The sequence below is a fragment of the Cricetulus griseus genome, chromosome 4, assembly GCF_003668045.3.
Source record: "Cricetulus griseus strain 17A/GY chromosome 4, alternate assembly CriGri-PICRH-1.0, whole genome shotgun sequence".
Classification (NCBI taxonomy): Eukaryota; Metazoa; Chordata; class Mammalia; order Rodentia; family Cricetidae; genus Cricetulus; species Cricetulus griseus.
Window position 1 is genome coordinate 101,142,620 of NC_048597.1, and position 13,222 is coordinate 101,155,841.

At 42.6% G+C, this 13,222-nt stretch overlaps 1 protein-coding gene across 9 annotated transcripts in view; it reads left to right on the forward strand.

Moving 5' to 3' along the window:
* Hectd4 (HECT domain E3 ubiquitin protein ligase 4) overlaps positions 1-13,222 on the forward strand; it is a 159,795-nt gene that overhangs the window by 60,047 nt on the left and 86,526 nt on the right. For all 9 annotated transcript variants that reach the window (XM_027414103.2, XM_035443284.1, XM_035443285.1 and 6 more), the window contains exons 8-14: positions 348-540; positions 4,075-4,233; positions 7,738-7,851; positions 8,496-8,636; positions 9,525-9,757; positions 10,099-10,244; positions 12,181-12,251. In XM_027414103.2, the coding sequence (XP_027269904.1) occupies positions 348-540; positions 4,075-4,233; positions 7,738-7,851; positions 8,496-8,636; positions 9,525-9,757; positions 10,099-10,244; positions 12,181-12,251 (1,057 nt within the window). The remainder of the gene's footprint in view (positions 1-347; positions 541-4,074; positions 4,234-7,737; positions 7,852-8,495; positions 8,637-9,524; positions 9,758-10,098; positions 10,245-12,180; positions 12,252-13,222) is intronic.

The following is a 13,222-nucleotide window of genomic DNA, read 5'->3' on the forward strand; positions in this document are numbered from 1 at the left end:
AGCAAATCAAGGGCTGGTTGATTTGTTTTCCTCTCATTTGTACCTGTCAGAAAGCTCATAGTGAACAACTGCCTGTGGGATTCAATATAAGGGTTCTAATCAACAGTGTTTTGCAGAATGTATTAATGTCAGCTGATTCACTTTGAATATGGGCTGCCATGAAGAACAACAGTTCTGAGAGTGAGCCGAGCCTTCCCTGTGTGAAGCAGCTCCTCTGGAGCATGGAAGTAGTTTGCGTGGAAGTAGTTTGCATATAAGCCCCCTAGTCACAGAAACAGTTTCAGAAGACTCTAACTGGATGGAAGGAAGCATCATCTCAGGGCCTCTTTTTTTCCTTTAAATATTAGGTGGAAAATGGGGTATTTGTAGCCAGCCCACTTCAGGAACGCACAATCCTAATGAGAAAAGAGGGTGAATCTGCCAAAAGCATTAATGAGATGCTCCTGAGTAGACTGTCTCGGTACAGAGCCTCCCCATCGGCGACACTGGCTGCCCTGACCGGCTCCACCATCTCCAACACCCTGAAGGAGGATCAAGCAGGTGCGTTTGTTTGCCTCTTCCTGACCACCTGCCTATGGCACCTCAGCACAGCACACAGATCCTACTTCCCTGCACCTCCCCCTCAGTGACTAGCGGGTCCAGGCTGTGGGCACAGTGTGAGCCTTGTGACAGTTTTACCTTACCTGTAGCTCTCTCATCACCAGGGAAGATAAGTAAATGCAGCTAGCTTCAGCAGTACACACCTGCAGTCCTGACACTTAGGAAGCTAAGGCAGGGCATCGTGAGTGAGAGACCAGCCTGGGCTGTGTGAGATCACCCCAAACCCTACCCAAAAAAGAATATATGAGTCTGAGCTAAAATGGATTTGATTCTTTGCTTTAACCCTTTCACTGTTTGAAACACTAGGAACACAAGCTCCTGTGTTGAATTCATATAAGGCTATCCAGTAGATACTTTATTGCTTATATTAGAATGTAAGGACAAAGACTTGTTGCCATGGGCCTTTGTGGTATCAGCATGAGTACTTTGTGAATGCTTGCCTTGTCTTGGTTTAGACCATTTGAGTTCAAGGAGATACTTGCACAAAACAGTTCTTTTTACCTAAGTAAATAAATGTTTTGGAGGTTGGCAAGATGGCTCATTGTTAGGTAAGGGTATCTGTGGTCAAGGCTGATGACCTGAGCTTGCTGGATCCCTTGTAAAGGTGAAAGCAGAGAACCGACTCACATAATTTTGACCCATATATACACACAGTAAATAAATAAATGTAAAGAAGACACCCAAAAAGTAGGCTCTTTCATGACAGGCTGTGTTAATATATACCTTCCATGCCCACCAAATTCTTTTTAGTATACTTAATGAATCTGCTTTCTTTGTTTAATGAAAGGAAAAGAAAAACAGGGCCTGGAGAAATGGCTCAGAGGTTAAGAGCACTGGGTGTTCTTCCAGAGGTCCTGAGTTCAATTCCCAGCAACCACACAGTGGCTCACAACCATCTGTAATGAGATCTGAGGCCCTCTTCTGGCATGCAGGCAGAACACCGTATACATAATAAATAAATCCTAAAAAAGAAAGAAAGAAAGAAAGAAAGAAAGAAAGAAAGAAAGAAAGAGAAGAAAGAAAGAAGAAAGGGAGGAAGGAAGGAAGGAAGGAAGAAAAAAGGAAGGAAGGAAGGAAAGAAGGAAGGAAGGAAAGGAAGAAAGGAAGGAAGAACAACTTACCTCCCAGCTCCATAAACGCTCCTCCACTGTGATCTCATGCAGCCAAGGATGACCTTCAGCTCCTGATCCCTGTCTCTACTACCTGAGTAGGGCCCGCCCATAGGAGCACACTGCCAGACCCAACTGCTAGTGCTGTGTGTGTATGCCAGACCCATGGACAACATACATTTAGATTTTTGTGTGTGTGTGAAAACTGATATCTTAGATGAATTTTTGTGTTCATTTAACATGACACTACTACACTGCAAACTCACCAGATCTAGTCTCTATGGGCCTGTGAAAATTAACCATTCACAGACTCTGAAGCTTTGGATCTGGAGATGGTTCAGTTGGTAAACTTCATGCAAAGCAAACACAAGGACCTGAATTTGCTCCCCAGAACTTAAGGGAAAAAAGCTGATTATGGTGTTGCACTCTTGTATTCCCAGGATTAGGGATGTTGTTGTTTGTGAGTTCAAGGCTAGCTTGGTCTACATAGTTAGTTCTTGGCCAGCCAAGGTTACAAGTGAGACCTTGACTCAAAACAGAAACAACAAAAATAAAGTTGACAACTCCTTAGTAATGTCACCTGAAGATGACCTCAGGCCTCCACCCCATGAATACATACATTTGACATATACGAAATGCAAGTATGCATACTACACCAATAAATAGATAATAATATTAAAGATAATTTTTTAAAATGTGTTTTATTCTGTGATAAGCTAAAGCATATTTCCTGTCAGTAAGTCTATGTGTGAAAACATCTTGGTGAACATATTAGACTGCAAAGTTGTTGAAGTTTTCTACTTATTACTTTCTTGGATGTTATGTATGAAAAACATTTGTTGAGGGCTTAAGTTTTTAAAATGGAGCTGTTTGAAGCAGAAGTATTCAAAACATCTGAAAGAATAGGTTCCCTTGCTGCTCTTGCAGAAGACTGGAGTTGGGTTCCTAACACCCACATGGTAGCTTATAGCCACCTGTCACTCCAACTCCAGGGAATCCAATGTCCTCTTCTGAGCCCTGTGGGCAAATTAAAACATGAGTTAAGAAAAAGAGAGAGAGAGTAGATTCCGTTTTACACATTCTTCATATCTAAACCCCAAGAATGCCTTTCTCTCTGCTGAGACTATGAATAATTGTGTTTTGTAACCTGTCAGCTTTCCAAAGCCCTGGTGTACTTCCTGCTGACGTCCATTGGTCCTCACTGAGCTCACCTACAGACAATCCTTAAGTTCACTCCACTCTTCAGTGCCTAGGTGCAAGGGGAGATGATGTGCATTCCACACCTCCTGACTCGAAACAATAATTATTCTGTTGATGGTATCTTATGTCACTGACCCTCAAAGTAGAAAGAAATGTGTATATAATGGATACTGTAAGCCATGCAGGTTTAAAATTACCATGTGAGAAATGTCCTGAAAGCCCTGGGTAGCTGGAAGTTTTGATTCTGTGCCCAGAGTTCTTCACAATGAATGTGACATGATAGACTTAGCAAAATTTTGCTTTAAGCTGGGCACTCAAGGACCAGAGTCAGGTGGTTATCAATGAGTTCCAGGCCAGACAGTGATCCATTGTTTCAAAAATTGTTTTATATAAAATGAAAAACTGCAGGAGCCTGGTATGCCTTTAATCCCAGCACTCAGAAGGCAGAGACAGGCAGATATCTGTGAGTTTCAGGCCAGCCCGGTCTAGACAGTGAGTTCCAGGAGAGCCAGGGCTACAGAGAGAAACCCTGTCTCAAAAAATCACAACAACAACAAAAACAGCTAAATTAGAGTATCAACTCCCAGTTAAATGACCATAGGAATTCTGTTTTGAGATTTATTCCATGTAAAGCATTCATTCTTTTGGAGGGATTTTTAGAGTCATAAGGCATATTGGAAATTGGGAACACCTTTAGAACAGTCAGGTCATCCCATAGGAGTCTTGGAGTCAGCCTCTGGACTCAAAAATAATATCATCCCGCCCCCCTTTCCCTCCCTCCCACTCCTCCCTCCCCTCCTTCTCTCCCTGCTTAACCTTTTTATTTTCCTTTATTTCATATGATGGGTGTTTTGCCTGCCTGTTTGTCTGTGCACCACCACTTGTATGCCAAGTGCCCTCAGAAGCTAGAAGAGGGATTCAGATCCCCTGGAACTGGAGTTTCAGACAGTTGACAGCTGCTCCATAGGGGTTGGGAATGGAAACTGGGTCCCCTGGAAAAGCAGCCAATGCTCGTAATCCTGGCCCATCTCTCCAGCTCCCCCTCTTTCTAATTAAGGCCTATCTTTGTTTCAATGTGGATTCCCTTATTATATCTAAGTCTGACTTGGTAATGAGATTCATCAGAATGCAATACTTTACTAAGCGTTTTTATTCCCTTCTCCAGCAAATACTAGCTGTGGCCTTCCTTTGAAAATGCTGCGGAAGACACCCATGTACACTTGTGGCACATACTTGGTGATGCTGGTCCCACCTCCGGGGGGCTCAGGCAGCTCTGCCACTCGCTCTCTCTTTGGTGGAACAAGTGGTCTGTCATCTTTAAAAAGTAAGTAAATTTTATCTGGAATGTTCTTTCTGATGTATCTTTGTGTTAATTATTTTTTTTGTTGCTCTGATAACACCATGACTAAAGGCAACTTAAGGAAAGAGTTTTATTTTGATACTGTTCCAGAGGAATAAGGGTCTGTCATAGCAGAGCAAGAAGCTGAGGAATCCCCCCCCCCCTTTTTTTTTTTTGAGACAGAGACTCTCTACATGGCCCTGGCTGTCCTAGGACTCATTTTGTAGACCAGGCTGAACTCATAGAGATCTGCCTGCCTCTGCCTCTGAGAGCTGGGATTAAAAGTGTGTGCTACCACACCCAGCGCAGAAAATGCATCTTTTATTATCACAAGCATGAAGGAGAAAGATCTAGAAGATGTGAGACTTTTTTTTTTTTTTTTTGGTTTTTCGAGACTGGGTTTCTCTGTGCAGCTTTGGAGCCTATCCTGGCACTCGCTCTGGAGAAGATGCGAGACTTTAAAATCTGAAAGCCTGCCCTCAGTGACATATATCCTCCCAAAGACTGCACCTCCTCATAACTTCCCCAAACAGCATCACCAACTGAGGATTAAGTGTTCATTTCCTGAAATATAAAGCATTCTTTTTTATTGTTTTAAACTTACTCTGTTATAGTTGTTGCTCTCTGATAACACAATAATAATGGTCAGTGAGTTACAGACTGAGGATTTGTTAGTTTATCTGGTGCTGAGGATGGCACCCAGGGCCTGTGTATGTGCCTATTCTTACCCCTGAGCTACATCCCAGCCCTCAAAACATAACTTTTAAACTTGTTTTATTTTTTCATGCAGGGTCTTACCATGTACCCCTATCTGGTCTAGGACTATGGTAATTCACCTGTCTCTGCTTCCTGAGTTCTGGAATTAAAGGTCTCCTAGGTTTTTGGTCTTCTTATCATAGCTTTTTAACTTACTGGAATTTAGGCGCATTTGAAGAGAATGGTTCTTCATGGACTGTTTCCCATGAGGACACAGTTGATGCCATGGTTCTGTATCAGCCCAGGAAATACTTCCTTCTGTAGCCTGTTTCACATTGGTCACCATGGGTCTCAGCGCAAGGAGATAGCAGTTCTTGATTTCAGACCATAGAGGCTGATCAGTTGACTGGAACACCAGTTCTTGCCTTTAGACCATGGGGCTGCTAGGTAGTTGGGCTGAGCTTAACTTTAAGAGCTCCGAGGAGTGATGATGTCTATGACACAGAGAAATGGCCATTGTTGAAAAGAGGCCAGGTGTACATGTTGCAGAATGTGTGAGTAGAGGTCATTGTGGAGTGGATAGGGCAGAAAGGGGAGACTTCTTGGGATCTCAAATTGGAATAAGAAGAAATGGGTATTTTTTGTTTTGTTTTGTTTTGTTTCAAGACAGGGTTTCTCTGTGTAGCTCTGGCTGTCCTGGAACTCAATCTGTAGACCATGCTGGCCTCAAACTCACAGAAATCCTCCTGCATCTACCTCCTGAGTGCTGGGATTAGAGGGGTGGGACACCACGCCCAACTTCGAGAAAAGGGTATTATATTCATCTATGTGTGCTAGTAGAGTAAGGGCTTCTATGGTAGGAAGTAACTTGGTTAAGATGATTTTGTGGGTTAAACAGTAGCAAATGTAAAAAATGAGGGCTGGGCGTATAGTTCAGTAGAGTATTTATCTAGTATGTTCAAGGCCCTGAGTTTCATCTCCAGGGTAGGGGGAGAAACAGATAGTAGAGCTTTGTCTAGAAATAGTATAGTTCCCACTGCCGTGATGGTGGAGTAAGAAAAGAAAACGAATATAAGAGTACAGTACTGAGACTGTGTTGAGAAAGAGGAAAGGAGCCAGGAATGGTAGAGCACATCCATAAAACCTTAGAGCAGTGGTCCTCAACCTTCTAATGCTGCAACCCTTTAATACCGCTTCTCATGTTGTTCTGGCCCCCAACGATAAAGTTCTTTCATTGCTACTTCATAACTGTAATTCTGCTACTGTTATGGATCTTATGATAAATATTTGATATGTAGTATATCTGATAGGCAACCCCCAAAGGGATTACAACTCACAGGTTGAGAACTGCTATTCTAATACTTGGGAGGATTAAGAACCATGGGAGTTTAAGGCCAAACTACGAAGGAAAAAAACACAACAAAAAACCACCCAAAAAAACAAAAAAGAAAGTAAGTATATAAATCTAGGCAGGCTGCTGTACACCTGTAATCCCAGCACTTGGGAAGTTGAAGCAGTAAAATCAGGAGTTTGAGGCTACCCTGGACATCACTGTGAAACAAAACAGTTGTGGGTGTGGGTATGATGTCAGCAATAGCAACTAACACATATGTGCTTGACATTTTAAACTTACTTCATCTGCATGGCAGCTATGTGGTAGGCACCTATCTCAGTCAAGGTCTATAGCTGTGATAAAACACCATGGCCAAAAGCAAGATGGGGAGGAAAGGGTTTATTTAGTTTACATTTTTATATATCAGTCCATCACTGAAGGAAGTCAGAGCAGGAACTCAAGGAGGTCAGGAACCTGGAGGCAGGAGCTGATGCAGAGGCCATGAAGGAGTGCTGCTTACTGGCTTTCTCCTCATGGCTTGCTCAGTCTGCTTTGTGGGTGGAATATACAGGAACCTTTTTTTTTTTAAGATTTTATTTATTTATTATGTATACAACATTCTGCTTCCATGTATATCTGCACACCAGAAGGAAGGCACCAGATCTCATAACGGATGGTTGTGAGCCACCATATGGTTGCTGGGAATTGAACTCAGGACCTCTGGAAGAGCAGCCAGTGCTCTTAACCTCTGAGCCATCTCTCCAGCCCCTCAGCCTGCTTTCTTATAGAACCCTGGACCACCAGCCCAGGGATGGCCCCTTCTACAATGGGCTATGTCCTTCCCCATCAATCACTATTTAAGAAAATGCTCCACTGGCTGGCCTACATCCCAATCTTACAGAGGCATTTTCTCAATTGAGGTTCCCTTCTATCTGGTGGCTGTAGCATGTGTCAAGTTGACATAAAGCTATCCAGCACAGCCCCTTATATTATCTCTGCTTTGCAAGTGATGAACCTGAGAGGCTAATGACTTTCCCATGCCGTCCAGATGTGGTAGAGCTAGAATTCAAACCCAAAACCCTTCCTCTTCACCGCTCCACTCTCCTGTGTTGAGGGAAAAGTCCAAGTGTCTGAGTCACAGTGCGAGCTGGGAAGGAGAGCAACCTCATACCAACGCTTACAACGCCCCATTGAAACAATTCCTAACACACTGCCATCCTGTGATGCCATCCCGTGATTTTACAGTTTCTCTTTTGACCTTCTAAAGTAGAAAAACACCTTCATATCAATGTTGCTGTTTTAAATTCACTTTCAAAAATACAGTTCAATGTCAAGTTTATGAAGACAATAGACAACAACAACAAAGGCATTTTCAAAAGAATCTTGTCTGGGTAGGAGCCTGGAATGGAAACTTTAAAGAGTAGTCTTCTGGATCATTAAACAGCTGTCTGTTTCCACAGTCCTGGCCTCCAGCTTGGTGTATAACATTTCAGATGGTCAGTTCACAAGTCGTGCAGATCTCATAGATGCTGCTGGAAGCTCGCTGGGGCGTGGTGCTCTTGTACCAGGATTGGGTAAGACACAAAAACACCTATTTCATTGGAAGATTCAGCTTGAGCAAATGCTCTTGAAAGTCTTGTCAGTTCTCTGTGGCATTCCATTTTCCTTTCAAGAAAGAAATGCTAATACCCTTTAGTTTAGGGACTCGGCTGCCATGTGTGAGACTCTCAGATGAACTGCCGTTGGAGATGTCCACATCGCGTTGTAAGATGATGCCCGTTACAGTCTCCAAGGGTTATGTCATGCAAAGGTTTATTCCTCTGAAGAACACGTGTTAGAAAATGGACCTGATGCTTTGTCCTGACTACCAGCGAGCATATATTGAAGTTTGGGACTCTCTAAAGCTTTTTATTGTGTGTTGGTGTTACCTATTCTTGGTGTTCCTGGATTTTTCATGAAAGTTATCTGAATACTTTTTGGAAGTAGATCATATGAATTAGTTGCTGCAAACCATGTATTTTATAACTTGAGCTGAGCAAAACTGCAAAGCCTTTTGCTCAGTTCCAATTTAGTGTATTATCACATAGTTCTTTGGAAGTAGATGTGTGGCTGTCAGCAGTGGGGGAAATTCTCGCCCTTTGTTCTTTGGCAGTTCTGTAGGGAATATGTGTACAAGTGTGCCATGGTACAATAGCTGAGTGAACTGTGCTGTTTGCAGGTGCCTGTTATGATACCGTGAATAATATGCTATGGACCTGCTCAAATGACTACATTGATCAGTGGTGCAATCCTGGGAACCAGGCCTTCCATTATGTGTGCCAGAGACTGGGGGTCAGCCATATCATCACCGAGCCCAAAGGTGAGCAATACGCTCAGCCCCAAATATGACAGACTAGAGTTACAATGGTAGATGGGAACATAGGCCAGCAACAGAATGTGTCCACAGCTTCCTTCTTGGGACTTATGAACTAAAGCCCACTTCTGTCCATGGAGGGGAAGGCTGGCTATGGGGAAGGAGAAAGCATGTAAATCATAAAGCATTTAAATGTGGAGGCTTTGCACCATTTATGGTCTTTGAAACTTCATTGTAGATGCTGAGACTCAAACCCATGTCCTTTGGGAGAGCACCCATTGCTTTTAACCATTGAGTGGTCAGTCTCTCTAGCTCCCAGAGCAGTCTTTCTTGTACTTTGCCTTATTTAGATTATTCTCCACCTCCATCCTCTGCATGCCTGAAACCATCCATGAGCTTTGAAGTAATTATATGAAAAATGCTTATTAATCCTCAGGATCAATTGATAAACATCTATCCAAATGGTATAGAAATGCTGAGTTTTATGGGGAAAGGAGATACTTGTGGACAGGGCTTCTTCTGTAGGGCAGCCATGGAAGATGGCTCTAAGTCTTCTAGAATGGTTACCAGCATGGGCTGAGATGGCCTGAATTCAAACCCTAGCTGTATCACTTTGTAGTTGTGTGATTTAGGGTAACTTAACCTCTCTCACTATTTTACTGTTCTGTAAAATAGGACTAAAAGAATTTAAATTTGTAACCATTCATGTCAAACTTTATCTAATTTTTAAGCACACATAACCAGTTCAGTAAGTGGTAGCTACCTGTGTTATATCTCACACTGTGGCAGAAACAGTTCTGGACCAGCAGTGGCATAGCTTTTGTACACTAGAGAGTTGCTCTTCTGGGACACCTGTTATGTCTTTCCTCACTATGCTTCCTTTGCATCTTCCAGAAGAAGCCATCAGCACAAATGAGGTCATAAACCAGTTACTGCACCATGTTGGCGCAATGTGCATTCACCAGCTCAATCTTCTGGCCACGAACCCCAACCTTCCCATCACTAGCGTCCTGGGCAAGCAGCATCCCATTGAGGCACGCCATCTGAGCAGCATTTGTGACATCATGGAGAAGGCCATGGTTAATAGAGACACCTGTATTGTACGCTGCATCCTCGTCGTCTTTCAGGTACCTGTTCTGTGTAAGATGTGCAAGATGACAGACAGTGGCCACCTCCTCCCAGAAGAAGTACCTTCAGCAACCTCTGTTTTATATCTTACCTCCTCGCAGTCCTCTAACTAGGGTTGTCATCCATCATGTGCATTGCACTTCAATTTTGAATGTTGTCTCATTGCTGTTAATGTGTGTAAGATATTTACTATATCCCATTGTGCAGTGTAAGAGAGTGGGGTTGAAAATGCACCTGGTTATCATTTCACAAGAACAGCTACCCTGTGCTTTCTTCTAGAGAGCTAATTTTATCCTGGATGGAATGAGCATACTTAACTCTGCCTCTTATGTTTCTGTAGGTGGTGTTTAAATTTTTCTTCAGCCCACAATCTGAAAGGAACCGAGACATCATTCGGCGGTCAGGATTGCTTCTTTGGCAGTTGTTGATGGCACCAAAGGACCAAATCTGCCCCGAAATTCAGAAGGAGGTCTGTCTTGCCATCAGGTAAACAGCAAAGTAAGCAACGTACCAGACCTCTCCATGCTGGCTGCAGCCTAGATAGCTCAGCCCACCAGGAATCTGGACCTCACCAACTGAAGCACATTTCCTTTGTGAAAAGAGCAAACCTGTAAGGACTGTGAGTGGACAGTTGCAGGCAACTAGGATGTTGCCTGAGTGTAAATGTGGCAGGGTTTTTTGGAGCATGCTTTGTCATGGAGCATCCATGGTTATCTAGAGTTTGCTCTGCCACTCACATTGGCTGTGGCCATAGTTTGATGCTTCTGTTTCAGCTGTGAGATGGAATTAAAAATGACACCTACCAAATAGGTTCATGAGGTTGGCATGAGCAATAACCTGATATGGTGCAGGCCTTAGTTATGCTAGTCCTCATCAATATGCTCAAAATCCTGTTGGAGGGCTGCTGAGATGACTCCTTACCACCCAAGAATGATGACCTGAGTTTAATCCCCAGAACTCACCCCAGAAGGAAAGAGCCAACTCCTGAATGTTGTTCTCTGAGCTCCAGATGTACGCTGTGGCATGAATATGCCTGTACTTACCACAGACACACACACACACACACACACACACACACACACACACACACACACACACACACACACAAATAGTAATAGTAATAGTAATAATAGTAATGATTTTTAAAAATCTTGTTGAGCTGGGTTATAGCAGTTCATACCTTTAATCCCAGTCCTCTAGAGGCAGAGGCAGGCCTATCTCTGTGAGTTCAAGGCCAGCTTGGTCTACATAGTCAGTTCCAAACCAGCCAGAGCTATACAGTGAGACCCTGTTGAAAAAGAACAGGTTCCTTTCATGGAACCAGGACCTTACCAGTTGGCTAGATTAGCTGGCCAGCAAGCCCCCATTGTCCTCCTGTCTGCCTCCCAGCACTGGACTCACTTGTGTGCTGCTGTGCCCAGCTTTTCTACATGGGTGCTGGAGATGGAGCCTGCTCCTTATACTTTCATAGCAAGCAGCTTACCCAACAAGCCATCTGCTCAGCCTCTTCACTAGTGAATTTATGAGCCATAGTCCAGTAACAATTTTGTTTTGGTGTTTTTGTTTATGGTTTTTTTTTTTTTTTTTTGAGACTGGGACTTTTAATATATCCCAAAGTGACCTTGAACTTTAGATCCTCCTATCTCAGTCTCAATTTCTGCAGTTACAGGCAAGTGCCTTCATGCTCAGCTGTTAATTATTATGAATTAATTAATCAGTTTCTGAGACAGGATCCCATTATGTTGTTCTGGCTGTCTGAAACTCACTGTGTAGACCAGGCTGCCCTCAAATTCATTCTGTATTTTAAATGACCTCAATATTGTTTTTTGACTTGTTAGTTTATTTTATTTCAATCAACTTTCATAGAAGTAGAGTTGTACCATGACCATATGTAGTTTAGAGGCTAATGGAGACTTGGATGTTGGGTCTGTAAGGATCTTCTGGCAGGAACGAGCACAGAGGGCAGGGTTTGTTTTGTTTTGTTCTGTGTCTTTTCACTATTTTAATGTTTTGAGTTGCTTCCTGCTAAGCATAAAAGCAACAGAACAAATGTGGTACCAGGCAGAAGCTCCTAGAGAGGGGATAGGCACTGTCCTGTCTTTGTGATGGCTTTTCAAGTGCTCAAGTCATAGGATACATTCAGGTTGTGTGATAAGCCTGCATCCTTGATTATATGCCACAGCTCATCAGAGAGGAAAAACAAAGCAAAGCAAAACAAAACAAATGAAAAACAAAAAAACCCCTGAAAACTCCTCTGATACCATTTTTACCCTAATCTTCTAGACATCTTAAAATCTGAGATCAGAAATTCTCTTTGTCATGTATTTGGCCAGACTGGCATCTCTAACAAAAATTTAAATAGAGTTTGTATATTCTGAAATGTTTAAAAATTTTTTTTATTTTTATTTTCCTGTCATTTCAGCTCTGGCTTAAATATCTTATACCCAGGTGAAACTGAAATCAATAACTTACTCAAGCTGGTCTTAACAGAAGGTGAGAATTATACTTGAACAAGTGTGTGTGTTTGTGTTTGTGTGTGTGTGTGTCTGTGTGTCTACCTGCCTGTGTGTGTTACTAAGAATTGAACCTATGGCTTTGAATGTGTTAAAAACACACTTTACTACTGATTATATTCCAGTGCCCTCTTTTTACCTGCAAAAAAATTACTCACCTATTTATATTCTGTATTTTGATTTTGATATTTGTCTGCATAAATGTTTGGGCACCTCATACCAATAGTCCCATATACCAGAAGGTGTCAGATGCCCTGAAACTGGGAGTTACAGATGGTGTTGAGTTGCCATGTAAGTGCTAGGAACCACTGAGCCATTTCTTTTTCTTGTTCCCTCTTTTTACTTTTTAAGAGACTGTATTGTTAAGTTTCCCAGGCTGGCCTTGAACTTTCAGTTCTCCTCCTTTGGCCTCCTGAATAGCTAGACTTTGCTATTCTTTCTTCTTCCCAAGGAAACAGCTGGGTGTCAATACAGTGGCTTCTTGTTTTCTTCCTAATAGTCAGCATACTTGAAAACATGTATTCAGGGCTGGAGAGATGCTTAGTGGTTAAGAGCACTGGCTATTTCTTCGGAGGAAATGGGTTTGGCTCCCAACACTGACATGGTGGTTCACAACACATCTATAACTGCAGCTCTAGGGGATCTGTTGTTCGATTCTGACCTGTGCCAGTACCAGGCTAGTACACAATACATATATGTCTAGGCAAACATACACATAAAATAAATAAATCTTAAAGAAAAGAAAAAGCTGGTGTTGTGGTTCCTGGGTGGAATGTTAGCTTACCACGAAAGAGTCCCTCGTTTCCTCCTGGTACCCCAGACAAACAACAAAATGTGTGTACATAAAGACCAGCACTGCAGGTTGAAAGCAGAAGCCACAATTCAAGGATCAAGCTTTATACCTCTTCCTATGTCCTGATTCTAGATGTTTTGCATATTTGCACATCTAAA